This window comes from Phasianus colchicus, chromosome 12 (genome assembly GCF_987193195.1).
Source record: "Phasianus colchicus chromosome 12, bPhaCol1.hap1.1, whole genome shotgun sequence".
Classification (NCBI taxonomy): domain Eukaryota; kingdom Metazoa; phylum Chordata; class Aves; order Galliformes; family Phasianidae; genus Phasianus; species Phasianus colchicus.
This window is the reverse complement of record NC_143447.1, coordinates 8,727,870-8,745,396: the sequence shown is the minus strand read 5'-3', so window position 1 is coordinate 8,745,396 and position 17,527 is coordinate 8,727,870. Positions and strand designations below refer to the sequence as shown.

Genomic DNA, 17,527 nt, shown 5'->3' with positions numbered 1-17,527 from the left:
TTGTTTACTTCACAAAGGATGCATTTTAAGTGTTACCTCTGAACTCTAAATGAGGAAAGTGTAAATTAGTACTGTCCACTAAAAATCAACATGCTTTCCAGACTGTACAATATTTATTCTTCTTAACCTGGAATAACGTATTCCCAAGACCAATTAACATGCCTTATCTTCTTTTTTTTTCTACTAGAACTGCTACAGAGAAAATAAGAAAATTAATGTTTCATTTGTGCATGTTTGATCTAATCTTGATCCAAATTGTAGCCTTAGTTGCTAATCTTGAGCACAATTACGCTTGGGAGGACCTACATTTGTATGTCCCAGAACAGATTTTGCATTCTGTGGCTTTTAGACTCTATTAAAATGTATTTTCACAAACCATTTTATCCACGAGAAAATTATGAATCGCCTTGATGCTGGCTGCATATTGCAGTTTTCTAATTTGCATAAACTGATTATTTTTTAAGTAGAACTTCAACTTTTTTATAGCAATTAAACATATTCTAATCTAGTTTTATTTCAAAGCAACAGTTAATCTTAGTTTGCAGCAACACATTTTATATGGTTTCCATTAGTCAAAAAGCAACATTCTTTCTCAGGGTTTTTGTTATTTTATTTTTTTTTTTTAGATTTTAAGGCCAAAAGAAAAAATGCTAAAAATGCGTGAGCTACACAAATGCTTGTAAAGTTTGTATCTATATATGAAAACTCTTCTGCATCCCCATATTTTATGTAATTGTCAATCATATCCATTTTTTAACCTTTACCAACCTTGAAGTCCATTTTATATTGTATCAGAAGCGCAGCTCATTTGCAGACAGCTGCAACATGAGTTTCCTTACCCTGCCCTGCCATTGACCTACAACCTGATTTGAAAGAACCACCTTCTTTCAGAGTGAGAAGTTATTCATTTGCCATAATAGCTCTATTTTGGGCCTTCTCAGCAAAAACAGGCAATTGTGCCCAAATAGCACGAGGTTTTGTGATATCAGCCCCATCTAATACATATGGTGACAAAAACACAAGGATATTTCACTTATGACTAACTCACAATCAGAAACAAGAAAATTTATAATTAAAAATAGACTTGAAAAATAATTTGTAAAAAAATGAGTGTTCAAAATTTCACATTCATACGAATTTGTTTTAATTTTATTCTTTACATTATGTACCTTATTCACTGAATAAAATCTAGTTTTCTAGCAATCAATTGTACGAAAGTATGAAACAACCTACAAGTGTTACCATTCCTTGAGAATAAATGAAAACATGAGATAATCAGAGACTACTGGATAACAGAAACAAAATGTTTCTGATGAAAACAATTAGTCACAAGCATTACAAGTTGAAATTCAGTTCAGTGTTAAAGAGACAGTTTAGAAGCACGCGGTACATTTATCACAGCTCCACAGACAAGTTATTGAGCTGTCTGTGAAAAACAGAGCCAAACAGGAAAGCTTTCAGCAGAAAGCAGTGGTTGAGGTCCTTGATTGATAGAGTTAGATGATGCAAAGCTGTCTGATGGCCTTTCTGCAAAATAAAGTGAAGGAACTCAAGGTCTTTCATGACGATCTCTGACCACAGATGAACAGCTACTTTATTACAGCACAGATTGAGGTTGCACCTTAGTCCATATTCTGCCACTTTTGGATGCACACGGGTAACTTTTACCAACAATCCACTGTGTTTAACATGTCTGCCATCTTTAAATGGTTTTAAAAGGGACAGTAGGTTGCAGTAGTTAAAAGCTTTGCCTCCCATCTGTGACTGAAAATAATATAATCATTTTTATCACAGGCTTCTTACTGCAGAGAGAGGGCTGATTGTTCAGGAGCAAGTGTCTCATTTAAAAGTAGTAGAAAAATCACCACTGTGCATAAAAGGCAGTAACTACCTGCTGTGCTCTTCCAAAATAGGATCTCTCTCCTCCCAGTTTTTTCAAGTGTGGTTCTGTTTTACACTGACACGATGCTACTGATAGATCTCATAGACTAACTATATAGTCACCAAAAATTATACTACATTTGCTTTTAGCAAAAATGATACGCTCATCTCTATGCTTGAGTTATACAGGAAAAATATCCTCAATGCAAAAGAGTCAATTCTGCATTTGTTAGTGATGTAAAAAATTTATAGCCAATTACCTGCAGTTCCAAGTTTCCCAGTCTCAGAAACCAATGGGCTCTGTCATTTGGGTCACAGTGTGAAGCAAACATAGGTTACAACATTTAAAATTAACGCGCTTAGTTAAGCCTCATATTATTGTCTAACATACACATATATAGGAGAATATATGAACATTTTCTTCCCTGCTTAATTGCCTAAACCCTGTTCACTAGTATTTAGAACCTCTCTCTGGTTATCCTGTGCTCTGGATACCTGAATACACTTTCAGACTCTATTTTTTCAAATGAAGATGACCAGCACCTTGTCACAGCTGTCCAACTCTGAAGAGTCATAAAGAAGTGAAAAGATAAGGGAGGGAGACTATGCCTGTTTCACACTGACTGACACTTCTGATTTTTGAACAGCAAAAATTTCCACAAATAATTTTTCAGAGTGTATGAGTTTGATTATCCCCTCTTTTAGCTCAAGTCCCTATCTCAAGCCCATAGCAGGCTCAGCAGAATTTGAACTCACATTCACTCTCTTTCATACTCTTTGGAAGAAAAAATGTATTTTCAGACATGTAAGGTTTTTCCTTAATTTTCTCTTTCTCTCTCTCTCTCATTGGCAAAGCCAAGGCAGTGCCACTGATATTTGGAAGACTTTCATTTATCTTTGCAGTCATTCATATATTTCAATTTGTACTATCCTGTTAGCTCCCTTGTTTCAATGAAGTGCAAGAGCTTAGATCAGAACAAAATACTTATGCCTCCTCAGGAGATGGTTTAGCAGAAAAGCGAAGTGTCAGTGGCTGCAAAAAGCAAAATTCTAATACAGAAAGCTTGTATATGCAGACTACTCAGCTTTCTAACAATTTCTGCTCACAGGTGAGGAATGAGTCTTACTGATGAGCCATCTGTTCAATACATTTCTTCACTACCTCTAACTGCCTTATTTTTAAAGTCTGTGATAATCACTGCTCCCCTGACCATCTTCCTCAGAACAGTTTCTTCTTTCCATTACCCTAGTTTAATATTTACTTTAGAGGCTGCTGCCAGAATTGTCTCCTGTTATGGAATTCAGTCTTAACTATCACAGGGTTGACAGGAGGAAATCTGTTTTGAAATCTTGACTCAGGAAGGGCTGGTTACAAAATGTTTTTAAAATGATTTTACTGTTTTTTCCTCACTAACTGTGCACTCCAAATATGACAAATGTATTTATCTAGATGTTAATCCACAGTCACCTTAAATAAATTTATATAACAACTAGGATACTACTATCTGATGAAATAAGGCAAAGTTGACAATAGAACACCTGCCAGGATTTGGCATTCAAAATAAACAATATCTGTTATGTCAGGAAAATACTATGTAATTCTGTGAGCTGCTCAAAAAACAAAGTGCATGCAGTAGATATGGTTTTTAATTAGTAAATACGTAGACAAATACATTAATGATAGCATTATTACATTCTGAATGTAATAATGAGCATTTTAGTTTGAATTCACAAGCTCCTTTTCCATGGTTGCTATGGATGTAAAAACTTGTGTGCTCAGCTTTCAACTCAGTTACTTTAAAAGAAAAAATACCCAATTACACAATAACATATGCCAATAATAGATTTAAACTGTTTTAAACACTTCACTTGATTTGTTTGGATTTATTCTGACCAGTGCATACAGGTAACAAGTCTTGCAGGGATTTTATGCAAAAGGAGGTCTTTAGTCTTAACTAGGATTTTGCTCCTATAACATACAAAAGACTTTCCTCACCACAGCGCAACCTGATAAAGAGGCCCTCAATTGCTTGGGCTAGATACTTGAAGAATGAAAATAACACTGGTTACTATTAGTGAGACAAATGTTAGGAAAAAGATTTCCTTCTTAAAACTTCAAACTGATAGTGTGTAATACCCACAAAATTCAAAAGAAACATCCAATGCGTTTTCAATTATTTCAAAGCAGCATTTCTCTTAGTCTAATACTGGAAACACTGTTTTTATATCCTAAAATTGATCTATAAGATTGCATGGTTGCATAAGGTCAGCCTTGGAACGAAAACCCTTTAAATATAAAACACCACGTCTGCTTCAAATAAGTAAAGGTGTTTTTAAAATGTGCATTGGCTTTTTCATTTCATTAAGATTTTTGGATGAATCCAGTTGTTAAATGGTTGTTCTAGTAACTGGCCTGTCATCTGGAAATGTTCTTAGATTGTTTTTCTGACACAATGTCCCTGAAAAAAAGTTGGTCAGTGTGACATAAAGAGCACAGGTTTGCCTATCACGCTGATTACTTGATGTAATAGTAAGCAAGCTTAAGTGAACTGTGTGTCTTCAATCTTTCCAATCACTTAGGGATGGGCACCAGAGGATACCATCCATCATCCATGGCCTGAAACATATGGTGCATCAGCAATCTTAGGCTGACCTAAATGATAGTAAAAGCTGCTACACTGTTCACAATAAGAAATTGTTGTTCACTGAATTACAGGTTTGTGATTAGATTGCTAACATGGCCAACTTGATGTATAAGTGAAGTGTCCAGGAAAGATATTCCCTAGGATCCTTTGAAGATTAATTTATACCCTTGAAATGCGCACCAATCACAAAATGAAAAAATATGTCAAGATATTTTTCTTGTGAACAAAAAACCACTGCAGTAGTTACAGCTATTAATTTATTTTTGGCAGTTTTAGCCAACAGAATACAATAAACAAGGTCTTAAAGGTTTTTGTTTTGTTGCAAGACATTTACTGCTTGATTCCTGAAAACACAGAGCACTACAAATCCATCTTTTCTATAAGAGACAGCCTCTTCCTTAAAAAGACTGATATATAATTGCAAATATCACACAGCTGGGAAAAATACTGAAAATTCTTCATTTTGTTTTATTATATTCTCCTCTATTGTTTTATAAAGCATCTATTTTTAGGATGGTCCACAGAACAGAAAACATACTGTAACGTATCTGACTGCTGATCCCAAAATTATTAATCTTGCTTTTCCATAAAGTAGATTATGCTCATAATGTTATCATTAATCAATTTTGGAAAAATGCATCTTCATCACATGATTAAGGTTTAAACTGCAATACCAACTTTGGAGTTATAGGGATAAGTGGTGAGAGGAGGGAGGCTATTATGCCACAGCAGCTAGCTCTCATGTATCCACTCTAGGTGACTGCAGTGAATTTCACCACAAATAGTGAAATGCATGTTTTAAGAGGTACAGTCAAAGAGTGAAGATGATTTCAAGAGCATTGACTTATAACTGTGAACTATATTAGAGCATAACTGAAAAAACAGCACACATCTGTGATGATCATTCAAGATCTTGTATGAAAAACAGCTTACTCCAGGCTAACTTCAGAGAGAAATTACACCCTTATAAACTGCAAACTTCAGAGAAATTACTTTGCAAATATGGCTATTATATGCAACTATCACAAGAAGAGATTGGAAAAAGTGATTCTCTTTGCTCTATTTTTCTATCAGTGTAACACTTTACTGTCCTGATACACGTGAGGTAGATCTTCTTGCTTTTTCTGTCAGATCAGACCTCCTACTGATGTTTTAGCTCTTTTTTTTCTTATGACATAAAAGTCCTTAACCCCATATGATCCAGCTTAAAAACATTCCTAACCATGCAGCTAAATCATTAAATTTCATTACACAAAGGAAAGCACAGCTTTGCAATCATGATCACCTCACTACTCTTCAATGTAGCCTATTGCCAGTGGTACAATTTATATAATATACCATATATCATGCCTTGACATCGATAACAATGGTCACTGGTAAAATTGACTCCTTTTGAACCTTCCAAGAGGTGCTAATTAATTAATTTCTTTCCTGTGGCTGAAGAAGGCCTTAATTTGCTAACTTGATCAGGGGCATACCTATTTGATCTCCCTTATTTTATATCAATATGTTACTTTTTTTTTTCCTGAAAATGGAGATTAAAACTAGTGCCTGCTTATGTTATATCTATATACAAAAACCTGTTGGTTTTGCTAAAGGAAATCCTAAGCCTAACCTGATATAGCAGTGGTGGATAATAGAACGTGCATACCAACTATTAATTACTTAAAAAAAAAAAAAAACACGTCTCAGATTCAGATTCCTTCACCCTCCTCACTAGGCTATCTGAGCATCTTCTGGTAGTGCAGCAGGTGATGCAACTAACATCCATCATATGAGAACAATGTTGGCATTTGGTCCTTAGGGAATAAGCAATGGGTATTTCAAGTGTGACAGAAGCTGAAGTTTTCCAAGAGTAGGAAAAAAAATATTGTGCAGATATTTACTTTGATTTGATGCAAAATCCTTAGGTGTATTGGAAAATTTTCTGCATTTATTATCATTTGAATCAACTTTGTTCTGGTATAATACAACACAAGAAGTGAATCTAAAGTAGATTAGCGAAGCAAGATATTTGGTGGATCTAACTTTATGACTTAAAATAAAGCTTCTGTTGAAACACCTGGTATGGAACAGGGATGAGAGGAGAAAACTTTGAACACAATTATGAATTTCCCAAATTTGGAAATCTTTTTCTGCTATTTGGTTCTACGCACCACCTAAACATGAAATACTATTTCTGTTATTATTTTTTATCTGCTTTGAAACAACAAAATAATCATTATGTGAACACAGAGCTAAAGAAAGCTTTCTATGAGGAAAGAAGCTGGTCCAGGTTTGACAGTATGCTCAAAAAATTAAATCCAGGATTAATCAGAAAATAATGTAGATTAGCAGATTTTATGCATTAGAGGTCCTTCACATGACTGAGTGTAAGGCCAGTGAAGCTGCACATATTTTTCCAGTTTCAGACTTTTACCAGCAATTTGGTAAAAATCACTTGGAGAAACGCAGTGATGTAAGAACATAATGTGCTACAAGATCTACGAATACTTTCAAGTCTGCAGTAACCGTACTGCTGCTCTCCCTCAGAATGCATATTTTCAAAATTACAGAAGTATCCTGTTCTGTTTGCTGCTTAAGAAGCAAAGGAACACGTGATGAAATTGCATGCTTGAAAGAGATGCTAGGAAGCAACTTTTTAAAATTTAATAAAATAAAACCACAAATACAAAGAAGAGTACAAACTGAAGTTTGCTTTACATAATTAAAAAAACTAAAATAAAACAAATACTACTCCAATAACAAAACTAATCAAAGCATGAAATAATCCATTAACTGCACAGGGCACACCGGTCTGGCTTCCTAGCTGTCCAAGACAACAGAAGTCATAACTACCTGAAATCAAAACCACACAAAACATTTTACTCCTTACAATAGGCAATAGCCAGAAAACACAGCCCAAACAAAGTACTACAAACCTCTTCCAAACCTTTTCCAAGCAGGGCACATAAAACGCAGAAGAAAACTCCCCTAACCTAGGGAACTGCCCTCTTTATTTATCTTTTCCCCTACTCCTTTCTCAGAGAAGCATCTAGCTCTCCATGCCTTCTAGCATAGGATTTAAGTCTTTCATACATACATCCTGCTTTTCAATTCATATTGACTCCACATGCAGTGTTTCATTACAGGCCTGAGGCTGCATTTGACTTTTTTTTTTTTTTTTAAAGAAGATTCTGTGAACTTCTAACAGCAAAGTTAGAAGCTAGTTATTTTATAGGAAGAAATTAATAAACATTGTAGGAAGGTGAATGCAGAGCATCACCTTCAGTTCAGAAAAAATAGTGGAAAACTACTCTAAGTATTATGTTATTGATTTGTTCTGCTCTGTAGCTTGTAGCATGGAGCTAAGCAACTACTCATAATGAATGCCTATACATAGGGGTACTTTTTCCCCCTACTTCTCATGATGGATATATAGAAAATTCTCTACTTAACAAGTAATAGCAGAGGAGTTCTAGAGGCGGAGCTGCTCTTAGAACTAAAGTATTCCGTGTATTCTTTTTTTTTCTGTTGTTTTATTCATTATCATTGTAGTGAGTGGAATAAGAACAAATAAACAGTGCTCAGTGAGTTGCTTAACAGTACAGACAGTGGACAACTGGGAATCTGAGCCCTTAAATTCCAGATATTGTAAAGTTAATATAGTAGAAGCATAAACTTCAAAATCTAATGTAATAGAATTTTTAAAGAAAGGTTTTGTAGTTTCTCCATTTTTTGATGAGCTCATGTTCATAGATAATGGTGAAAAGAAATTCTGACATACAAGAAATCAAACTTTACATTGTAATCTACACACTTAATTTCCACATTATGTTCACATCTCTTTCATTTCTAAGAGAGCACCAAGAGGCTTATTTGACTCAGGGCTCTGGATACTCAGTGATAGAATAAAAAAAAAAAGGATTCAAACTAAACAGTAAGGATAATCAAATGTGAGACATCTGAAAACTGTTTGACTAAGAAAAATAATTTATGCAAGAACACCTTCAGAACAAGGAAGCAAAGTGTGACAAGAGATGGATCTTCAATAAAACAACAGAAGACAGAGGTGGCTAGGCTTATTTCAAAACAGCTAAGGTACTACTTTATACAAGTACTTGCCATTCATTTATATTGAAGCCTTAACTTAGAACCAACTGTCATGTTTTTTAGTCTTGTACTGTAGTTTGCTGTTACCAAATGAACCTTTAAATAAATTTCAGAAATAGACTAAGAATGAGCCAATGATAATTTTGTCTACATTAGCAAAAAATTGTTAATTTTTAAAGCTCGAAATAGAAAGTTGTTTGAAAATTTTCCTGTTCAGTATGTAAACAGTGAAAAAAGCACATAAAAACTATATTGTACATTTGAATTTAGAATATGTGTCATCCTTAATCCTTCCTTGACCAGTGTCCTAGAGCAATCCTATCCTTCCTAATGTTTTGGAGGAGTCTGAGATGGCGCCTGTACAATTTGATTTTGTGTAAAAATATGCACTAAATCTGATTTCTGCTACATTAAGGAGTTCTCTAGTAAAATATATGATGCGTGGAATGAAATAAGCTGTAGTTCTAGAATGAGTCTTTAAGCTTTCTTCCTTTAATACTTGACCACTAATATTAAAGACTACTGGATCAAAATACAGTTTTAATTAGATATATAGGAGATGATACAGTAGTATAGATAAACCACAGGTTAGATGCTAAAATATAACATTGATTTGTATTCTTTTACTGGAAATAATTGCAACATGAACCTAGGATATAATACACTCATTTTTAATGCATATTCAGTACAGAAGAAATCTACTGCTATTACCATCCTGTACTTAAAGTCTATTCATCAAAGAAATGCTAGATTAATTTGTTTGCTCTTTCAAAATCTAAAATGAGATTACAAATAAATCTCATTCCAATTAAGTGCTGAAAAGGTTGATTATACAATCATTTCTTACATTGCTTATTGCTAATGTGCACGCACACCACATTGGTCAGAGAAATTTTTTTAATGGCTTGAAGTAATTCTAATAATTTAATGAGCTTTTGTTAAACACATGAAGTTGTTCAAGGCAAAAAGTATAAAACTTCACTTTTGCCTACAGAGCATTCTGCTACTACTGGCTAAGATATGTGTGCTAATAAGAAGAGAACAGAGAAAAGAAATTCCATTTTATAGATAACTTTTATCATTCTTATTTCAGAGTGAAAATATGCTTGTTTTCAACAAATAAAACCCAAGAATCTTCCCTGAGCAAAGTATGTTTCAGGAGTTTACAGTTTCATCTTACTGAATAAGACATAATTCATGTAATTCTCTGATTGCTCAAATCTCTACTAATTATGAATTTTCCTCTAGAAAAAATATATATTTACTCAGGAAGAAGTTGAAGCATTTTAAACTTCTTCCCTCACACTACTCAAAAAGTTGATCATATTTGTTTCATTTCAACTCTTATCAAATTTTTGACTTTTTGTGAAACTCCACGTTTATCTTTTTAGATTAATTTTGATTTTAGAATCTCTGAAGTATAGTCACTCTTCTGTATCAATAATCTCCAAATAATTTCCTGCACTCATTTTAAAAAAATTTGTAAACCATTTCCTTAAGTGATTACTATGTGTTACTTCCCTCTCTAACAAAATGGGTAGATTTATTATCCTTTTTCTTTGAAATGTCTCTAACTTCAGTACCTCTTTGGCTCTATTACATCCATTTTTATCACTCTGGGCTAGGGGGGGTGACCTGCTCAGATTTTCTAGACAATGAACTCCAAAGATACTTAATCTCCATACCCTTGATAAATTGAATTAGTTTGAGAAAGAAGCAGGAAGTACAATTGGTTCCTCTTCATCAATAAAAATCTTTAAAGTAGTCTGCATGAGGTAAATCATCTTTGCTTCCTTCAAAAATCTGTGTATCAAAAAATATGATAAGATTTGTGAGATTCACAAATAGGTTATGAAAGCTTGCACAGATCTTACTTTCTGTCTGTTAGGAAATCTGCCATATTGAATGGTGCTTTTAATTCTTTTTGGCTTTCTTCCAGATGACTTGTATTTGTCTTTTTTGCTTCATGTTATTTGAATGAGCATTTACAAAAAAAATAATAAATGTATGCTCCACTTCAAAACCTACACTGTCAGACCCTTAACTGTTTTCACATTTAATCTCTTCTCTCATTTTGGAAGAGAAGAAGGTTATCAGTATTAGTCAATATGAATTCATCAAGGGGAAATCATGCTTGCCCAATCTTGTTGCTTTCTACAACTTCATGACTGGCCGAGTAGATGAGGGGAGAGCAATGGATGTTGTCAATCTGGACTTTAGCAAGATTAACCTTTGTTTAGCAAGATTAACTTTTGTTACTGCATCCAAGAACATCCTGATAGGTAAGCTTGGGAAGCATAACATAAATGAGCAGACAATGAGTTAGATTGAGAACTAGCTGACTGGAAGAGCTCAGAGTGTTGAGATCAGCAGTTCAGTCTACTTGGAAGCCTGTAACTAGCAGAGCTCCCCAGGAGTCAGTACTGGATCTAGTCCTGTCTTAACTAACCACCTAAATGAAGGGATAGAAAAGACCCTCAGCACATCTGCTGATGATAAGAAACTGGGAGAAGTGGCTGACACACCAGAGGGCTGTTTTAATTCAACAAGACCTGGACAGGTTGGAGAGTTGGGCAGGGAGGAATCTAGTTTAACAAGAGCATGCATCAAAACAGGCTAAGGGATGACTTGCTGGAGAGAAGCTCTGCAGAGAAGGACCTCCACATTGGTGAGCAGCAGGTCCTGGACCTGGGTGTCCTCATGGACAACAGGTTGTCCATAAGCCAGAAGAGTGTCAAGAAGTCCAGTGGTATCCTGAGGCACATTAAGAAGAGCATGGCCAGAAGATCAAAGGAGATTTTCCCCCTCCTCTACTCTGCCCTGGTGAGGCCACATCTAAAGTACTGTGTCCAGCTCTTGGCTCTTCAGAACAAGAAAGAGAGGGAACTTCTAGAGGGTCCACTGGAAGACTACAAAGCCGTTTAATGGTGTGGAACACCTCCCTTATGAGGAAAGGCTGAGAAACTCGGGATTACTGTTTATCTTAGAGAAGAAAAGACTGAAAGCGGAACTTATTAAAGCTTATAAATTGCTAAAGAATGGGTATCAAGTAGGGGCAAGCTGTTTTCAGTGGTGCCCATTGACACTGCTAGGGGCAATGGGTACACACTGGAATGCAAGAAGTTCGATATGAACATGAGAAAAAACTTTTTTATTTTGAGGGCTACAGAGCAGAGGAACAGGCTGCCCAGAGAGGTTATGGCATCTCCTGCTGAGGAGATATTCAAAACCCAGCTGCACACAACTCTAATGCCACCTGCTCTAGGCAATCTGCTTTAACAAGAGAGTTGGACTCATTCTCCAAAGATACCTTCCAATCCTTATGATTCTGTGATTGTGAATTTCTTTCAAGGAAAAATCATGCACTGACAAAGTGTCCTTTTTACCACATCTACAACTAATCTCAATAACCTTCATCATATCAGAAATGATGATCAAATTCTATTCCTGAAAGTTTTTTAATCAATACCCAATTTCTTGGATTTGATTTCCTCTAAAAGACTGATAAGCTGCTGCTCAGACATTGCCATGTTTCTATTAAAAATACTTAATCTAAACTTTAGTTTCTTTCTGCCCATTATCCTTTCCCTTTTAGTTGTTCATCTTTTATTTTTTTTTCTGGTGACTTCTAGTTCTAAGATATTCTAACTGGACACCTTTTTCCAGATTTTGCTTGATTACTCACTTTTGGATATGGAACTAAGCAACAGCAAGAAAAACTGTTTTAAAGAATGAATATTAGATATGTCAAGAGGTAAATCAAAACTTGAAACTAGCATAGTAAGGGAAGTGTAAAGACATCAGTCATGTTTTCAGCAATCAGGCAATCAAGCTGAAGTTTTCATTAAAGGTAATCTTATCAACAATCCAATTTTTTTTTTGTTTAAATATACAGCCAGAAAATCTTACCTCCACTAATATGAAAAATCGGGAGACTACAGGAAGAAGACACAATGAAAGAAAGTATAAAAGATAGAAGAACAACCCTTGTCCTCATCTGCACTTTCTTGACAAAACAATAAGACTTTTCAGGCAAGCAAGAAGATTCACTTGTTGTACAGAAAGATTTCCTAAAAATGTGCATGAAATTCACATGAAAAGTTGTATGTGCCTAGACTGATTTCTGAAATTAAGATAAGTGAAAGCCTCTACTGCAGATCACTACACATATCTAAGTGAACAGAAGCAGTTATATCTTGGCTTACATTGGTTTATCATTAATGAGGAAATAGAATTCCTTATTTGTAGATATGTAGATTAGTATTTGACAACACTTTACACTAAATTCTAAAACTTAGACTCTGCTCTCATGCTGGTATTTATAGGAAGAAGTTTGTTTTTTCTTGCAAGAACCTATTTACTTAATTGATTAGTTTAAAAAGCTCCAAAATCACATACAAAAGACAAGGTTATAGGTAATAGCTTTCAAATATACATACTTAAAACCCTGAATAATTATTAGTTTCTCAAACTAGGATTTTTAAGTGTTAAACAGAATTTTTTGCAAACAAAACTTTGCAGTGTAAATTTTTACAAATGTAAGTGGCAGTTAAAATAATATTCTGTATTTAGGAATAAAGCATGAGTCGTGTATTTGTTTTTAATTTTTCCAGCTTTCAGTATTTCAGACATATCATCTGCATCAAATCCTCAATTTAATGTCTGATCATGAATACCAGAACACAAATCGTTTTAAAAATTTTCCTAAAATGTAATTGAATCCACATTCACATATTTATTCACATTTAACAAAAAACTGAGGCACAATGCCAGAAAAACCTTTTTGCTCTACTGCTGTCTCAGATAATATAATTTTGGATCCTTACGCATTAGAAGAAATAGGCATCCAAGGATGGCACATAGGAAAATGCCTCAGTGCATTAGCTAAAAGGAATTTACAGTCCTACATGCAACACTTAACTAGAGGGGAAGCAAGCTACTTTCTAACTTTTACCTTTGCAAGTGTTTTGAGATTTCCATTAGAAAAGAAACAATTTTTGGAGAACTTCATAAGAAAAATCACTGCAGAATGCCCTGTGGGTTCAAATGAACTACAGAAGGGACTATCCCATTTCCTTGTATCCAATCAGTGGACTGTTGGATGAAATGGAATGAGACTTTCTGCCATTTTTCCTCTAGTCTAGCAAGTTCAGCACATGATTGGGTATTACTACGTATGTGTGTCGTAAGATCAAATACTTCAAATTAAAGACAAAAAAAGAACACCAGCAGATTCATTTCCTCTTAGTTTGACAGTGGGAAACAACATCATTAGTAGTACCATTAATATGAGTTTATCAGTGTTTAGGAAAAAACAAGATGAGATCAGTACAATGTACTTCCTTAGAATTACAAATAAATGTCAGAAAGAAAACAAAACAGAAAACTTCAGTTTCTCTGATGAACAGAACCAAAGTTTACCAATATATTTGGAACTTGCTCCAAATGATCACATCTCTGACATTAACAAATAAATTACAACTGTTTGCATTTATATTTCCTTTTAATAAATAGGAGAATGTAGTAGGACACAGCTAATGCCCTGTGAGCAATAATCTGTAAAAACTTTAAAGAAAAGAACGCCAAATCCTGGAAGTTCTATTCAACACCTTAAATAAAAATTCAGTTTACTTCAGTAGCAACCTGATGAATAAATAAACATTAAAAATCTTGGGAACTTATTTATTCCAGGTAAACAGAAATTCCATGTCATACACTGATTCTGATCCCTAAGATTCAGGTACTTTTACTAAAGAGGTCAGAGCATGTTCTTAGTCTTGAATTATGACTTGAACTTGAAATAATATTTAACCTTTATCTTCATGTTGCACAAGATGACTGCTACTGTGCCACTCATCTATACAGATTTAGTAAGATATAAAATAACCTATGTGTCAAATGAATGAGTAAAACCAGACATAATTATGTGTCTCAGTAATTACACTGACTGGACTCAGTCCTGAGTGGGTTTTAAACAATTTATACATATAATTACATCCCCAAAACAGTTTTACTCTAACATATGAAAAATCCTTGAAGATTTTGTTAAATTCTTAATAAAATCAGCAAGTTTTGCAGTGCCTATCAGAAAACCATACAAGCTAAAACAAGATTACTTGCTTATATACTTGCGATGAATATTTTGGGATGTTTCAGTCACAGTGCATTTTCTCTCAGACTGTCTAGCAATAAAGTGATTCAAAGCAATCTCAAATGTAAACAAAGAATAAGTTCATACGTAGAAATTACTCAAGTGTTTGCAGTTTGTTGCATTCCAGCAATCTAAATTTTAGAGACCATATTGCTTTGCTGCCTGAAACAAGTATTGGTTTTAGCATCCTGAAAGAAACAAATATATAACAAATTTTCGTGACAGACACACACATCCAGTGAGATTATAAATTGGTTTCCCAAGAAAAGGCTCACAATTAAGATAGGATCCAAAATGCAAGCAATTTTATTTTAAGACTCAGCTAATGGAGTAGGGGGAAAAAGAAGGTTTAGGTTCTTATAATATAAAATCTAGTTCAATCTTTTTTTTTACTATAAACATTAGCACTACTGCAAAGTGGCAGAGGGTAGGCTTCTTGTAAAATGAAATGATCTAATTGTAAAATGCTTTTGATATCTCCTTGCAGAGAGATTATTTCTAAAAGAAAAATAGAATATTCTATACTAGATTTCAAAGTTATAATGTCAAGCAATTAATTTTTAGTGCTAAGACTGTTGTCATGGAAAAGAAATTTGTAAAAATGTTAAGGATGTTTTACTGTTCCTATTTCAAGCACACTGCTTCTCATATTTTCAAATGTATTTATAATACCAGAACTATCATTTTTAAGAAAAATTGCACAAGCAAAGAAACGTTATCTGTTCTTCTTTAATGTTGAGAGCATAGAAATCCTTTAACTCCCCAACAATCATCTGAAAAAAAAATATAGGCCTGCTAGGATCAGAAGTAGATCAGTAAACTTGTCTTGCATGGTAATAATGTATTATGAAATTCTGCTAACTTCTTTTGAGTATTAGAAATGTTCTGCTAAAGGAATATACTAACAAATTTTCTACTTATATGACAAAGTTTTTAACGTATTGCAAATTCATCTGATTAGCTTTCCCAGTCTTTGGCCATGTCTGCAACTTACCATTTCCATTCTCTAGTATAGCCAGTGGCTCTCTGCAGGCTGCTGTCTTTCTCAAGGTTGTCATAGTCCTCTGAACTTCTGCCAACAGCACTGCTTGCATTGCCTCAATAATCTGCCATAAATGCAAATTATTATTGGATGATACCGATAATTCAATTAATTTATCTTTCATTTCACAATTTTAAACAAATACTAGACAATGTTAAGACAGTTCCAGCAGATGCCATTAGAAAAGTAACTTTTACCAATATATTAAACAGTGAAAACCACGTGGCTCTATATGAATAACCAAATGTTAACTGGATAGCAGTAAAATGATGCAAGTTATGAATTGTGACTGCTCCTCAAAAATTAAACATTTTCCTTAGTCTCAAAATTAGACTCAACAGTTTACTGCCTCTTCAGTACAAGGGGGCCATTGCAATACAAGTTAGTGAAGCACAGATGGTAATACCATCTAATAAAAATATCTTCTTTTGTATCTGTTTGCAACGGTGATTTATGGACTGAATAGGAACCTCCTATTCTGATGTTTTTAGAAGTGTGTCTAGTCTCTGAAATATTTTGTTAATATTTTGTTATAAGTAGTAATCTCCTTTTCCAACAGCTTAACCACGCTAATACAATTTTTTTGCCTAATAAAAAAAGTAAAATTCCCCACTAACTCCTCTTATCCAAAAGAAACAGCTGTAAATATGGACAGCCTATAAATGGCACGTGATACGCGTTGCACCACATACAGGCGTTAAGATAATGCAGCTTGTAAATGATATGGCAGAGTTACAATTTTTACTTGTCTTTGCTTAAGCAGAGAAGCCCAAGGAGAACTTGGGAAATTTTAAAACCTAAGGCATTTCTAAATCACACTGAGACCTTTCTCAATGGACCCAAGCTTGTGCATTTCCTGATCAGTCTACATTACAGCATAGCACAGAATGGCAGCACGTGTATCTTTTTTTAATTTATTATGTCCTACAAAAAGCAGATAAAGTTTCTCACCCCCTCAGGTAGTCATTCTCAACTACAAGAAACTTACTGAAAGACAGAAAATCTAAAGTTTCCAAGACAGCTTACCCATATAAATGTGAATTTAAGTTGCATATGAAAATAAGTTAAATATAGAATATTTATAATATAAATATACTTTTTCATGTTTATATTGTGTAAAGTTATGTTAATAAATTAAATGCAGACTTCCTCAAACTGCCTGGAGGAGTTTCATCTCACTAATCAAATATAGCAAATTCATGGGCCATCCTCAATCACAGTGCTAGCCACTCTTATAAATTCCAATCATTAAGCAGAACAAAGGCTTTAGGTGTCCTTCATGACAAAATACCTTATTATAGACAAGTATACCCTGGTCAGGTCCACAATGTGAAATTTCACAGCAAATGAACCCAGTCCTATATACTATGACATAGTGTAAACCTTCATCTTGTCATAATAGTACTTTATCTTACATGGGAAACCAAAGGCAGTTTCCATTTCCTCACATACATAAAACACTGAGCTTTGGTGATTACAGATTCTACTTTATATCAGACTCTTACAACATATCTACAGTAATTAAGAGACTGAAGCCCTGAGAAGTTTTCATTGTCTTAGGAAAATTGCTGACAAAAAACATATTTCTGACAAGAGTCACACAAGGAAATTGTGCACATTATCTATTTCTCATGTTTTTTGGTCTGCTAAGAACCTGTCAGAAATTTGGATCAGATATTCATTATCTGTTCCATTGTAGTGTATGCCATCCAGGCA

General features: G+C 34.3%; 1 protein-coding gene across 1 annotated transcript in view; it reads right to left on the bottom strand.

Moving 5' to 3' along the window:
• The window catches only part of WDR72 (WD repeat domain 72), a 108,446-nt gene that overhangs the window by 25,614 nt on the left and 65,305 nt on the right, over window positions 1-17,527 (bottom strand). Inside the window, exon 18 of the mRNA XM_031588036.2 lies at window positions 15,764-15,875. Within this exon, the coding sequence (XP_031443896.2) occupies window positions 15,764-15,875 (112 nt within the window). The remainder of the gene's footprint in view (window positions 1-15,763; window positions 15,876-17,527) is intronic.